We start from the raw sequence: 14,966 nt of genomic DNA on the forward strand, positions 1-14,966 counted from the left end.
CGCGCCCTGAGGCAGTTTGTGGAGCAGGCCCATCACGTGGAAGGAAACCTGGAGGGCAAAGATCGATGACTAAAACACGGAGCTATAACTTGGAGTCCAGTCGTGCTAGCTTAAGTCCGTTTCCAGCAGTCAGTACCCGCTAGACCATTTGAAGCGGACAAAGGCTATCACCAAGACTGGACTCCAGGAAGAAACAGTCAAAGCCCAAAGACAAAGCGGCAGTGAACTTTATAAGTGTATTTACCAACGCCCTGAAAACGGCGTGCCAGATACTTAGGATTTCGCCGTCTGTAAATACGACAGAATTTTCAGGGGATGCTCCGTGGACTCACCAGCGCGTAGAGCACGGTCATGGCCAGCACGGAGGCGAAGAAGACGGCGGCGGTGACGCCGAAGTAGACCCGTCCGTTGGTGACGCCGCCCACGCTGCTGCAGAAGCTGACGGTCTCGCACGCCGGACCCACGCGGATTCCCGGAACCTCGTCCTGCAGCAGCACCGCGGGGATGGACAGCAGGAAGCCCGCCAGCACCGTCAGCACACACAGCAAGGGCACGCTCCTGTTCCTGGAACATAACACAGCACCGTCAGCACTCACACCAAGGGCACGCTGCTGTTCCTGGAACATAACTCAGCACCGTCAGCACGCTCCTGTTCCTGGAACTTAACACAGCACTGTTATCACACACACCAAGGGCACGCTCCTGTTCCTGGAACATAACACAGCACCGTCAGCACACACACCAAGGGCACGCTCCTGTTCCTGGAACATGATGATAACACAGCACCGTCAGCACACACACCAAGGGCACGCTCCTGTTCCTGGAACACAACACAGCACTGTCAGCACACACACCAAGGGCACGCTCCTGTTTCTGGAACATAACACAGCACCGTCAGCACACAGCACCGTCAGCACACACACCAAGGGCACGCTCCTGTTCCTGGAACATGATGATAACACAGCACCGTCAGCACACACACCAAGGGCACGCTCCTGTTCCTGGAACACAACACAGCACTGTCAGCACACACACCAAGGGCACGCTCCTGTTTCTGGAACATAACACAGCACCGTCAGCACACAGTGGAAGGGAGCACATCACAAACTGGAATCCGTTTAGTCAACTCTGTCCACTAAAAGCTGAAGTTTACAGGGTGTAGACTTAACATGAAAGTTCATCTGTGATGGATGTCAGCGTAAAAGTTGGGTACGTCCCAGCTCTTCCTGTGTTATTTAGATAAAGTTTTGTTTCATAAGGATGTAGACTTACCCGGCTACCCTGTACTTGACGGGTCTGGCCACGGCGCGGTACCGGTCCACTGCGATGGCGGCCAGGCTAAGGGAGGGAGGGAGGGAGTGAGAGAGAGAGTGAGGGAGGGAGACTTACTTGGCTACCCTGTACTTGACGGGTCTCGCCACGGCCCGGTACCGGTCCACAGCGATGGCGGTCAGGCTAAGGGAGGGAGGGAGGGAGGGAGGGAGGGAGGGAGGGAGACTTACTTGGCTACCCTGTACTTGACGGGTCTCGCCACGGCCCGGTACCGGTCCACAGCGATGGCGGTCAGGCTAAGGGAGGGAGGGAGGGAGGGAGGGAGGGAGGGAGGGAGGGAGACTTACCTGGCTACCCTGTACTTGACGGGTTTCGCCACGGCCCGGTACCGGTCCACAGCGATGGCGGTCAGGCTAAGGGAGGGAGGGAGGGAGGGAGGGAGGGACTAGGGAGGAAGGGACTAGGGAGGGAGGGATGTAGACTTACTTGGCTACCCTGTACTTGACGGGTCTCGCCACGGCCCGGTACCGGTCCACAGCGATGGCGGTCAGGCTAAGGGAGGGAGGGAGGGAGGGAGGGAGGGAGGGAGGGATGTAGACTTACTTGGCTACCCTGTACTTGACGGGTCTGGCCACGGCGCGGTACCGGTCCACAGCGATGGCGGTCAGGCTAAGGGAGGGAGGGAGGGAGAGAGAGAGAGAGAGACTTACTTGGCTACGCGGTACTTGACGGGTCTCGCCACGGCCCGGTACCGGTCCACTGCGATGGCGGTGAGCAGGAACACGGAGCTCAGCAGGCTGGCCAGCGTGAAGTACGGGCTCGACTGCGGAGGGGTGGATAGTAGTACATATTTTAATAGCAAGTTCATGACCGATAGCTGATAATAAGGCTTCCTGACATCAGCAGGAAACTTAATCTGAGTTGGTGAAATACATCATGACGAATTAAACTGGAATTTTCGACTGTCTAAACAGGTCTTCCTCGGCTTTCTGACCCAATCGCTCTAAACACGTGGGTTTTAGTTAACGCTGTCTCCCCCGTGCCGGTTGGGACTCAGCTCAAAATGTCAACGAACTTTGACCCATTGCTGACGTCACATTCAAATAAAGATAACTTATCTAGAGCGATTGAAGACTGAATTAGTTGAAAATTCCAGTGAGTCCTTAAGTCTTTTTTTCGTTGGAAGACGGTTACATTCGTCTTAGGACTTCTAATACATTCCACACTTTTTTGCCAGCAGAATCGCAACTTGACGGTCCTATGAAAATCTGAATCCGCACTTTCAGCAATAGGTACGGTGTCAGCCGAGTCACAAAGGACAGATCGAGGAAGCTTCTTTTTTTAAAAAGCTTGTAATTACATGTCATACTCATTATACACGATCTTCCATTGCTTACCTTACACCACACCGTGCTGGTGTAGGTCACGTGTTGCATCTCCACAATCTTCAGGGGAATCTTGAGGGCACAGATGAAGAGGTCAACCGCGGCCAAGGTCAGAACAAAGATGGCGGCCGAGGACTTGTCCTTCCGCCGGGTATTCACCAGGATGACCAGCAGGTTTCCCGTGGTGCCTAGCGCGCACACCACGCCCAGGAACACGATCACGTGATGTTTGTCCTGAGGACATTTTTGTTTCATTTATGAGCTCAATAATTGGCATGCTTGATCATACATGTATATCTTGAATGACAAAACATATGCATTAGTCAAGGCGATTGGTGCAAAACATTGCAACATATTGAAATAGGCCTTTGCTCCAACCATACCAAATTTTGTGTAGGTGGCAGATGAATTAAGGCGTCTTCAGACAAAAATGCAGACCCTGGCCCTAGTTGTAAAGCAGAAAAGGTTGCCTAGCAACAGTCATGTACAAGCATATTTCCACTGGTTTTTATACCAGGGGTCATGCGTTTTACCACAATCTGAGCATTTTTTGCACTATCATGAAATAAACGTTTTAAACCAGCCCGGTCACACTTGACTATTTTCATGTCGTGGACTTGTCAACCAGGCTGTGAACCAAGGATCTACGACAGTCTTTTCCGTGACAAGACAAATAGATCTTGTAGGAAACATGCACGGCTATCTAACGAATGCTCTGGGCCAGTCTGCAATCACGTATATGTTACCAGGACTTGTAAACGTAATTTATGCTGGCAAATTATAAGATATGTTATGATGTTCCAGCTACATTGAAGAAATTTGGATCTGTTTAGCAACGGGTTTAAGGTCACTTTAACATATGATAATAATGGGTACAAACCTCTGCGATTTTGAAGAACAAGAACTAAACCACGCATCACGTACCTTCGCGAAGGACGAATCCACGAACTCATTGACCACATCCTGTCCGAAGGAGATGCATGCAGCGGCCGTCGGGCCAACAGAACCGTTCCCTGTCCAACTCGTGGGGCCGACAGAACCGTTCTCCGTCCAGCTCGTGTTCATGTTCATGTTCAGGTCCATGTCCATGTTCATGTTCAGGTCCATGTTCAGGTCCATGTCCATGTTCATGTTCACGTCTCACTGTTGATTCTGAGTTGAGGAGGTTCTTCAGCGTTCCCAGGAGACCGGGTAGAGTCGCGGCTAAGGGGCTGGTCGCACAATAGGTTTACAGCAGTGGGTTTATGGCAGCATTCAGTTGGGGGCATTCTTAGAATAGTCGCGGATGTGTCGCACGAATCTCAGTCGTATTCTGAAGGACAATGTTGGATAAGGGAGTTCATTGTCAACGGTTGGTGCTGTCGCAGTCTCGTTGAAGTCCTTCCACAAAACGAAACAAATCGAAGAATGTGGCCGCGTCTTTAGACGGTAAAAAATCCCGACGGCACCGCAGAAATGGCCTTGCTGACAATCCAAACACTAAACAAAACCGTGCTACAAATGTGAGTGCGACTTTTGGCTGCGAAGAGGCACACGCAGAAATTCGCAAGTCCAACGTTAACAGCCGGAAACACGCGTACGGTCGTCGTGGGCTAAACTCTGCTGTGATATCTCCTGTAGAATTCCACGGCAATGACGACCAGTTCAAAAGGTTCCCGTTGTCTGTAAACGATTCTAACTGTGACTCTGAAATCTGGAGTCTCCAGTGCCAGAAGCGACAACCGCTCACGTCAGAGCTCCAGAAATACGTCCCGTTATCAGACACGGCTCGACAGTTCCGCTTCTGGCCGGCGGTGAAGCTGGACTAGCGAAACAAGCCGAGCGTTATGACGTACACAGGACGCACACCTGTCGTCGGGCGGCAACCAATAAGGACGTCCGCTCCACAGGTATGTCGGTAAAAACAACACGGCTCTTCGTCGATGAATCCAGGTGATAAGATACACAAGATAACAGTTACTGAAGCAACTGGATAGGTTTTGGAAACCGCTTCATGTAGCGTTTACTGCCTTTCGTCAGTGACTGGCAGCTATCAACCAAAATTATGATTTGAACCCGGTTCTTCCTTCACATAAGCAAAGGACATGTTGTTATTCTGGCTTGAGGCTTTAGACAAGGATGACTCACCCCTGGTTCACTTTGCCACGGCGATAGTGAGGTGTGTGGCAAATTGTGGCGACTTTTTATCGGCAACACGTCCTCTTGTAGCGACTGATTTATACGGCAACTTGAGGAGTGTCACGTGTCGCCTGGCAACCCACAAATCACGTTTGGAGAGGGGGAGGGTACATAGGAGGCGCTGAGGACGGGAAGCTTTGCTGAACGGAGGATGGAAGGACAGGAAGGACAAAATAGCAGGAAAAGAAGATAAAGGAACGAAGAAGGAAAAATTGATAATCACCAGAAAGGCAGCATTTACAAATAAACATATTCGTAATGTTAACCTTCACTGTAACTTTTCTGTACTGTATGTTGTCCCTGGGTGTTCAAAGTTTGACTGATTGTTACCACGTTTTTGTCCTGTATTTATTATTTTACATGTATGTTTGATGGGCCCCCTTGGAAATCAACTATGCACTGTTGTAGGGGCTACCCATCTGTTTCAAGATGAAATAAATAAATAAATAAGTAAATACATGGTAAAGCTTAACAAACTACTGCTCTGTTTATTCTTACTCAAACACATCCATATCTACAGTGACCAGCCTCTCCAGCTCTGTCCTGCCACTTGCTACATTATGTAATCCAACACCACAGGTTTTCTGCTACTTTACCAGTAACCATGGTGACAGCCGTCTGGTCCAGGTCAATCTTCTTTATATCGATAAGGAGAAAAAGAAGAAGAAGCAAATCCAAAAGAATATGTTGCCCTAATCTGGAAGGAGAATAAAGAAAAAAGGAGATAAGCAGCTTAGCTGGTATGCAGTCGGCAAAACGCTGACGCGTCAGACCAGGAATGTGGATATTAAGACTTTGTTGTTTTGACGTCACCTTTAATATCAGCTGTCCAGGTGATTTACAGGTGTGTACGTAAGCGGCACACGTGCCGACAGACGCACGCACACCTGGTACGTCCTGACGGTTTACGATGTGCCTCGCGTGGACCGTTCAAACAGCAATAAACATCCGCGTTATAAAACTCTCCTCGTGATCTGCATCTGTAACCGTCCTTTCCTTGATGGAGAAAACCTAGTCTCTACCAGACTCCGGGTCGCTGGAAAACCGTAGAAATGGAACAAATAGAGGAGTAAGCCGGCTAGGGAACAGCGCAGCCGGCCATAATCCACTCGCCGGCTTACTCCTCTAATTGTTCCATTTCTACGGTTTTCCAGCAACCCGGAGTCTGGTAGAGACTAGAGAAAACCGGGAACGGATGGAAGTGTTCATTGGGAACTACATGTATGATCGAAGCTGTTTCTACACAGTTGTCACGGCCCACTGATTACAAATGATTTTACCGTAAGCAGAGCGTGACGTTCTGTACTTCAGTGCCCTCTGCTTGATTTTAAATGTGTTTCCGCCAACCTCTGATAACGGCTTTCTGGGCCTGCGTCACTCGCACACACTCTCCAAGCAGAGGTTAGGCTACGGCTTTTTTTAAAACGTTTTTAGGTGTTTTTATCGGGGTTTGTATTTTGTAACGTTTTCGTTATGTCTCGCGGCCTACTAACATAAAGAAAACGGTACGAAATACAATGCCCGATAAAAACGTCTAAAATCGTCTTAAACAACTGGAGCCTAACCTCTGCTTGGAGAGTAATTCGGACCGCTGCTGTTGCTTGAAGACTTTTATGGAAGAACTTTATTGCTCGACATTTGTACATGGTACAATGTATGGCAACGACTGTTTCACAAAGTACAAAATAGGTGTATAGAATAAGACTTGATATCCTAATTAACATAACAAGAAGGGCTAATGACCGCACCATTACTGGCATTAGTACCATTATCAGCACCCAGGTCCAAAGGGCTGGGGCGGCCTGAACATTGGGGCACTTGAGCGTAAAAGGTGGATCGTCTCCCTTTTATCCTCATCTGTCCCCAGCGGCTTGTGCAGCACTTACGGCTTCGTGCTGAAGGCAAATGGTCAGCATGAAAGCGCCGGGGTGCGTTTCCTGCCGCCCGGGGCTTCACAGGAGAGCGCTTCTCTCTCAGCTTAAGTGCCGTTATTTACTCTCATGATGGAGTCACATCCCGTAAACCGCACACACGGCAGTTAGGTCGCAATGGAGGAAACGAAATGCACGATATAAAAGACAACAAAAACACAAAATGGACCAAAAATAATTCAACAGCATGCTTTGCGCATATTGGCATGGAATTTCATTTTTCGTTTCCGCAGCCCGGTCGGGCCCCGGCTAACAATGTGACGTAGGCCGGGATGTTTGCGGAAACGAAAAATAAAAACGTATACGCAATATATACACACGTAATGCCCACGACTATTTTCTTTACGTCTTGTACAGTTTGGTATCCTTAACATCATTTTTTTTCCGGTTTGGAAATGTGACGTAGGTCTAATTCTGCTTCTGGTGAAGTTACCCTACAACAGCGCCCCCTGGCGGTAATGGATCATGACGGACTTTTACACTGCTTGTGATTTTCTTTCCGACCTTCCCCGGCCGGGTTGAACCTCGGATAAACACACGGGTTAAACCTCGGGGTAAGTACGGGGTTCAGCTCGGGCGAAGGAAAACGGTCTGTACGGCTCGCTTTATAACGTTAGATACAAATCAAACACACGTAAGAAAACGCATCCAAACTACGCGTACAGAAGCAGGGGTGATGGATGAAATGCTGACTGCTTCACTCTGGGTCTACATGATACGGCAGCTCTTCTGTTCACTACAATCGGCTAAATCAGCAGATATTCACTGAAAGTGCAAATCGTGAACGTTTTGAACGACACCATACGGGGAGATTTTTCCCTTCAATTACACTGAAAGTCAGACGAAACTTATCTCTGATGTAATATCTATGTACATCTTCCCGCGTGCAACATGTATTACGGTACAAGCAAGCGACTGGGCACATATTAAAGATTTGAAAAGTTCTTTTATTGATAGATTCACCTCGTGAGTCATGGGGAGTTGGGGAGTCACATCTATAAACTTACTTCTGACACGTTCATTATCGCGCTAGAACCTTTTCTTCACAACTGACTGTAGGACGCCAGGAGGCGCGTAATTGAAGAGCAGTTGTAGTAACTTACTCTGAGTCCTTCATCCCTGACCAGTCATCGTTCAAAACTATGTGCACTGCTATCACTGATATTGCTTAGTAATACCTACTCTTTGTTTGTTTGTTTGTTTGTTTGTTCCTTTGTTTCCTCCGTTCGTTCTTTGGACGTCTATTTCTGCCAACCGCTAACACGTGAGCATTTAATGGAATGTCATGTTAGTTAGTTAGTTAGTCAGTTTCTATGTTTTGTCCGTCAGTTCCCCTGCCGCCTACATGTGAGCATGCGCAGGACCCACCATGTCCTGTTGTTGTTTGTTTGTTTGTTTAGTCCATCAGTTCCCCTGCCGCCTACACGTGAGCATGCGCACGACCCTATCGCGGAATGTCCCGTGGCAGAAGGCGTAGATGACGGGGTTGGCGGCGTTACTCGCGAAGTGCAGCTGCCGGAAGAACTCCGCGGCTCGGGTCGCCACCGTGCCGCCCCGCAGAACGGGCGGGGCCGGGTCCACCAGCAGCCCGTGCAGGCTGACGCCCCAGTACGGTACCCAGGACACCGCGAACACCGACGTGACCAGCAGGAAGAGCTTGGCGACGCGGTAGTGATGCTGGACGGCGGAGGGCGGGAGGGAGGGCCGCCGGGCGGGCAGGTTCAGCTGCAGGGTGAGCCGGCGGGCGGCCAGGCGGGACAGCGCCGCGTGATCCCCCGCAGAGAGCTCCACTGCGCTCCCGCCGTCTCTGCCGTGTTGCGGGTACTCCTCAAGGCGGGACAGTGCCGCTCCTCCCTCCGCAGAGAACTCCGCTGGTCTCCCGCTGTCGTCCCGATTCGGTGACTCCTCCATGACGTCACTCAGAGAAGCGACTCGCGACCTCTTCAGCTTCAGGGAGGAGAACGCCGGGCGCTGATTGGAGGAGAACGACGAGCGCTGATTGGAGGAGAGCGACGAGGGCTGATTGGAGGAGAACGACGAGCGCTGATTGGAGGAGAGCGACGAGGGCTGATTGGAGGAGAACGACGAGCGCTGATTGGAGGAGAGCGACGAGCGCTGATTGGAGGAGAGCGCGCCCAGCGGGATGTGGGACGCACCAGGTTGGACCAGATCCCTGACGTACTTGTACACCTGGTAACGTAAGGTGAGAAACCGTAAAAACGCTAACGTACTCAGGTACTGTATATGCACACCTGAAGATTTAAGGAGAGAAACCGTAAAAACTTATTCAGGTGCTAGTGTGGTCATCCACCTCTCAATACCAGCCTAGCTTTGTTCAATGCCATATAAATTTATGTGCATTATGTGTTGATAGCGTGAAACTCCATCAGCACTAAGACTGTCCAAGGAGGAACTGTGTTTACTGTTTACACTCCAACTCAGTTGCTGCATATAGATTGTACCGACGTTTGAAAAAAAAAACCGCAAGGGATATTCTTGTGTGCTCGGTCTTAGTCACGACTCTCAAGTTCATCAACACAATTAACGTTACTTTTTTGTCATAGTAAATAATCAAATAAGGCGAGGCATCTAAGATGGGTTACAGTTGACTGAAGGACAAACCTATAACTCACCAGCGCGTACAGGACTCCCATGACCACCACCGCGGAAACAAAGATGGCGGCCGTCACACCGTAGTACATCCGGGACATCTGCGGGCTCGTCGTGTGGCAAAGGCTGATGGGATCGCACGATGCCCTTGGCCTGAAGCCGGAGACTTGACCTTGAGTGAAGATGGCGGGAACGGCGGCGGCACAGCCCAGGAGAGCGGCACCGACTCCTGTAGCCGTCACGGCGGAGTTTCTGCGGAAGGGAAGGTCACGTAAGTTTACAAAAACATTGACTAGTTTATTTTTAGCTCAAGAATTGTCTTACATTTATATTTTGATACAGCAACAACCAAATCCTCAGCTCAGGGACTGGTCAGGCGCGATGGTGCTGCCACCAAGCGAGAAGCATCAGAATGCAGGTCTCGCTTCTACGTCATAGACAGTACGCCCTTGGTCGTATGCACTTTAAATTGTTATCCACCCTTCGTCGTATGCCCTTGACTATACGCCCTTGGCTATACGTTTCTGACCATGTGCCCTTGTCTATACGCCATTGCCGTGCGTCCGTAGCTGTAAGTCATTGCACTACAGAAGGCATTCCATGCAGCAATGCTGATGTTGGGCCATCTAACATACATACATAACGTTAAATCATACAGTGGAACATATATATGGAATAAAACAGTACATCAAATGATACGCATCAACGTATGTATAAGTGATTGTACGAGGCAATGTTTTATGTACATCCGGCAAAAACACCGTCCTTTTCCAACTTTCACCTGTTGATTGTCAGGTGTTTGCTTGTTTAGACTGTTTGGCACGATGATAAGAGCTGTTTGCGATGTGTTGATGCCGGTTTGTCATCGCCTACTGTTTGTCAGTTTGGTTAAGAGGAGGACATCCAACTAGAAACGGACTTTGCCCCGCTCAACATGTCCAGTCCAGGTAAAAACAAAGCAAGCATCGACACTTGTTTTTATGTGATGATACCAGTATATGGAGGGAATTATGTGTATTTATGAGTAAATATACACAGATTACAATAATGGCTGTTTTCTACGTTCTGTATGTTTTGTTGTATTTCATATTTCACTTTTCTTTCCCGTAAACAGCTCGGCGGAGCGCCGATTTGTGACTGTGGCCCGGCCATAGCCTAATTAAAGCTCACTTATAATTATTGCAGCCCGCCCGACATCCGCCGACCTCCTGCGGGGAGGGGCCAGTTACAACCCTGGACAGCGGAGTTTGTGTTACACAGACTATCCCGGTCTTACCTCAGGCGGCCCTGTACAGGCCTTACCTGAGAGAGATTAGTGTTACACAGGCCGACAGACGGCCCTGTACCGGCCTTTAATACCTGAGAGAGAAGTGTTGCACAGGCCGACAGTCGGCCCTGTACAGGCCTTACCTGAGAGAGAAGTGTTGGACAGGCTGAAAGACGGCCCTGTACAGGCCTTACCTGAGAGAGAAGTGCTGTACAGGCCCTGTACCGGCCTTACCTGAGAGAGATGTGTTATACAGGCCGACAGACGGCCCTGTACCGGCCTTACCTGAGAGAGAAGTGTTACAGGCCGACAGACGGCCCTGTACCGGCCTTACCTGAGAGAGAAGTGTTGCACAGACGGCCCTGTACCGGCCTTACCTGAGAGAGAAGTGGTGCACAGGCCGACAGACGGCCCTGTACAGGCCTTATCTGAGAGAGAAGTGTTGCACAGGCCGACAGACGGCCCTGTACCGGCCTTACCTGAGAGAGATGTGTTATACAGGCCGACAGACGGCCCTGTACCAGCCTTACCTGAGAGAGAAGTGCTGTACAGGCCGACAGACGGCCCTGTACCGGCCTTACCTGAGAGAGAAGTGTTCCACAGGCCGACAGACGGCACTGTACAGGCCTTACGTATCTGAGAGAGAAGTGTTGCACAGGCCGACAGACGGCCCTGTACCGGCCTTACCTGAGAGAGAAGTGTTGCACAGGCCGACAGACGGCCCTGTACAGGCCTTATCTGAGAGAGAAGTGTTGCACAGGCCGACAGACGGCCCTGTACCGGCCTTACCTGAGAGAGAAGTGTTGCACAGGCCGACAGACGGCCCTGTACCGGCCTTACCTGAGAGAGAAGTGCTGTACAGGCCGACAGACGGCCCTGTATCTGCCTTACCTGAGAGAGAAGTGTTGCACAGGCCGACAGACGGCCCTGTACAGGCCTTATCTGAGAGAGAAGTGTTGCACAGGCCGACAGACGGCCCTGTACCGGCCTTACCTGAGAGAGAAGTGTTGCACAGGCCGACAGACGGCCCTGTACCGGCCTTACCTGAGTGAGAAGTGATGTACAGGCCGAAACACGCCCTGTACAGGCCTTACCTGAGTGAGAAGTGTTGCACAGGCCGACAGACGGCCCTGTACCGGTCCACGGCCGCAGCCAGCAGCACGAAGCCGGCGCTGAGAAGGCTTGCCGCCGTGAGGTAAGGGTTGAGCCGGCACCACGCCGGTCCCGAGTATGTCCCGTGGTTCAGTTCGTAAAGCTTCAAGGGCACCACGACACCACAAACCGCAAGGTCAATCACGGCCAAGGTCAGAACAAAGATGGTGGCCGAGGACTTCTCCCTTCGTCTCGCGCTGACCAGGACGGTCAGGAAATTACCCGGCGTGCCCATCGCACAAATAAGAGCGAGGAAGATCGTGACATGGAGGTTGTCTTCTGCATGCCGTGAGTCTAAGATTGTTCTCAGTTGGTCTAAAGGAACAGGTGAACAGGTGACATTTACACCTGAAGACGGTAGCGTCGCGGTAGTGGCCATTTCCTTAAGAGGTAGTCACACCCTTGGTGCACCAGTCACGGTAGGGCTATTCTGGGATGCAACACGAACAAGGAACACAAACACTGCAGAAATCCCGGGTTCCAGCACAGGACAAACTCCTGAAGAGGCAATAGACTTCACTATATCAAACTGGACAGCTCATGTGGAACGGTCCACTGTATGTTGGCACTTTCCGGCAAATGTGCAAACGTCTTGTGTTTGTAAAAGACTTTACCCCCAAAGAAAAATACATTTTCTTTACGCTTCTCTGATGTTTTTGAGGCAAAAGCCATGGGACGGGGATAGTGAGAAGTTTGTGGGGAAAATGTGTGAATGCTAGATCTTCCCTTTTTCGAAGTGGTATCGCCTGTTTATATTTCCCCACCAGCAGACTGCGTCATCGTTAATACCAGGTCAGCCTGTGTTGGTTTAGGCTATCGTAGATGGGTTTTAATGGAGATGTTTGGCGGGTTTGTGTCGGCAGGGCGGACTGGAGGAGTAGCGAACAGCTGCGCTCAGTAGAAACAAACTGGGATGGATAAAAGTGTGTGAAAAATACATTTTTTCTGGTGATGCTCTGATCATATCTGCACCTCCGGTCTAACTGGACTCAGCATCTTTCATTTCACGATGATCAGAAGATCCTTTATGGCATTGTTCTACTGTTTACCGAGATTGAGCTGTTTATATCTGCGTCGCTCTGGACTGTCTTGGTAGCCCAGAGAACTGTAATGGTTGTTAAGTAAAGGGACGTGTTTGACGTTACGAGCACACGTATGGCGTTGCCTAGCAACCTTGACGTGTGACGTCACCTGAGTTCCAATATGCCGGCCTATATATGTGTATACGTTTGGGGCCCACCCGAGCGACACCACCTGGTCTTCACCGGACGCCTTTTGCTACTGAAAAATACACACACGGTCAAACCTAGCCGGCCAACCCCCGGGGCACGGTCAAACCTAGCCGGCCAACCCCCGGGGCACGGTCAAACCTTTCTTTATTTCTTTATTTCTTTATTTGAATTTACCACATGCAAAAACAAGTGGAAGGGAGGACAAAACAGGTGTATCAACACCTTTACAAGTTGTCCTCCCAAACCTGAAATGATAATAGAAAACAATACGAAACCAAAATCAAACAATAAACATTAGACATCAAAAGTCAGCAGACATGAATATACAATTCAGTGACAATTATACACAGAATTGATTATGTACAAAATTATCAAATATCATTATATACAGAGTAAAAAGCTAATTATAATACTTAAAGCAGTGCAAGAGGCACACCCACAAGATGTGGACCAAGAGCAGGGGACGTCGATATTGAACTGGGTGTCAAATCTCACAAACGTGGCTCTCACAAGCGATCGCTTGAATGTCAAGATGTTAGACCTTTCAGTGGCTTGAACCCCAATATTACGGAGGACAGGACTCAGCTGATTCCAGATGGTGACCAGCCTTGGTATGTAAGAAGAGCTGAAGGCTGATGTCCTTACTCTAATGGGGGTAAGCATGTGAGATCTGAGATATCTAGAGGGTCTGGAAGGGAAGGATACATACTTGTGAACAATTGGTTTAGACTTGATAAACACCATGACGTCGCATACTTCGCGCCTGTGCGTAAGAGGCAACAGACCAAGGGTGGAGAGACGTTCCTTGTAGGTCAGGGTGTTCGAGTGGGCTCCTAGAATGAATTTAGTCGCCCGCCGTTGCACCCCTTCTACAAGGGACATGAGTTTGCGGGACTGAGGGGACCACAAAGGTGAGCAGTATTCTAAGATGCTTCTCACCAATGTGGTGTACAGTGCCTTGCGTACATCAGTGCTAGAGTTGAAACCTAGCCGGCCAACCCCCGGGGCACGGTCAAACCTAGCCGGCCAACCCCCGGGGCACGGTCAAACCTAGCCGGCCAACCCCCGGGGCACGGTCAACCTCCACAGGCACATCTAAGCAGACCTCTCCGGTGTTAGATAGTTATGACCCTCTTGTCTGGAGCGACCTCTCCCAGTAACCAACCATTTTCTCTACAGTCTCTGAGTGGTTTTTGAGACCGGGTTTGACTGAAGTTGAAACTTGCTAACGCCACATTTCCAAACCGGTGCCCGGCCGGGCTGTTTGTGGAAAATAAAAATTAATGTATACGTAAGAATATACACGAATAATGCCCACGACTATTCTTTTTACATCTTGTGTAGAGTCCATTCCAAGACACCATGAGGGTTTTTAGGCGATATTTATAATTAGTCTGAATTATTTTGAATAAAAGAATATCTGAGCCACAATAATTAAATTATTTTCAAAAATTGACTAAGAAAATACTCGTGGAAAAACTAAACTTTACTTAACCAACACCAAGATTAATTGGGACTTACCCCAAATTTTCAGCCGACTCCGTCAGCCTTGTTCACGGAATGGACCCGTCTGCTGAACTTCCGGACGTGACGTCAGGGACACACGACTGCAGCAGAGGGTCGTAGATGCCAGATAACCTGTGTCGCCCCCCGTCTCTGTTTAGTGATGGACGGTGGGCACGAATGTACACGGCCTCCTTTACTCCTCTTGCAAAGAACTCCGGCTCTGAGTCAAGGATTTTGACTTTTTCAAGAGACACTGAGTGTCCTGGCGACTCAATGTGTATATGTTTGGATACCTCCGAGCCCACAGAACTTGGTCGCTGGTGTTCCACGAATCTCGTTTTTAATGTGCGCTCTGGTTCTCCGATATACGATTCCTTGCACTGACCTTTGTTTGTATTACCTTGGCAACGTATTTGGTAGACTACTCCACATT

At 49.8% G+C, this 14,966-nt stretch overlaps 4 protein-coding genes across 4 annotated transcripts in view; all 4 read right to left on the bottom strand.

Moving 5' to 3' along the window:
- Positions 1–33, bottom strand: part of LOC118417388 (probable G-protein coupled receptor No18) — a 1,086-nt gene extending 1,053 nt beyond the window's left edge. The window contains exon 1 of the mRNA XM_035822943.1: positions 14–33. Coding sequence (XP_035678836.1) covers positions 14–33 — 20 coding nt within the window. The remainder of the gene's footprint in view (positions 1–13) is intronic.
- A 110-nt stretch (positions 34–143) lies between these two features.
- On the bottom strand, positions 144–3,788 carry LOC118417392 (neuromedin-K receptor-like). The gene is made up of 7 exons (XM_035822948.1): positions 3,582–3,788; positions 2,670–2,891; positions 1,983–2,095; positions 1,876–1,941; positions 1,620–1,685; positions 1,390–1,455; positions 144–564 (listed from the first exon to the last, which is right to left on the bottom strand). Exons 1-7 carry the CDS (start codon positions 3,786–3,788, stop codon positions 309–311), a joined length of 996 nt encoding a protein of 331 aa, XP_035678841.1. The 3' UTR covers positions 144–308.
- Positions 3,789–7,742: 3,954 nt separating this feature from the next.
- LOC118418416 (muscarinic acetylcholine receptor DM1-like) lies at positions 7,743–9,647 on the bottom strand. Its single transcript, XM_035824313.1, has 2 exons — positions 9,400–9,647; positions 7,743–8,956 (listed from the first exon to the last, which is right to left on the bottom strand). Exons 1-2 carry the CDS (start codon positions 9,475–9,477, stop codon positions 8,171–8,173), a joined length of 864 nt encoding a protein of 287 aa, XP_035680206.1. The 5' UTR covers positions 9,478–9,647; the 3' UTR covers positions 7,743–8,170.
- A 2,086-nt stretch (positions 9,648–11,733) lies between these two features.
- LOC118417393 (vasopressin V1b receptor-like) lies at positions 11,734–12,575 on the bottom strand. Its single transcript, XM_035822949.1, has 2 exons — positions 12,560–12,575; positions 11,734–12,110 (listed from the first exon to the last, which is right to left on the bottom strand). Exons 1-2 carry the CDS (start codon positions 12,573–12,575, stop codon positions 11,734–11,736), a joined length of 393 nt encoding a protein of 130 aa, XP_035678842.1.
- Positions 12,576–14,966: the final 2,391 nt, after the last annotated feature.

Source organism: Branchiostoma floridae, chromosome 6 (assembly GCF_000003815.2).
Source record: "Branchiostoma floridae strain S238N-H82 chromosome 6, Bfl_VNyyK, whole genome shotgun sequence".
NCBI lineage: Eukaryota > Metazoa > Chordata > Leptocardii > Amphioxiformes > Branchiostomatidae > Branchiostoma > Branchiostoma floridae.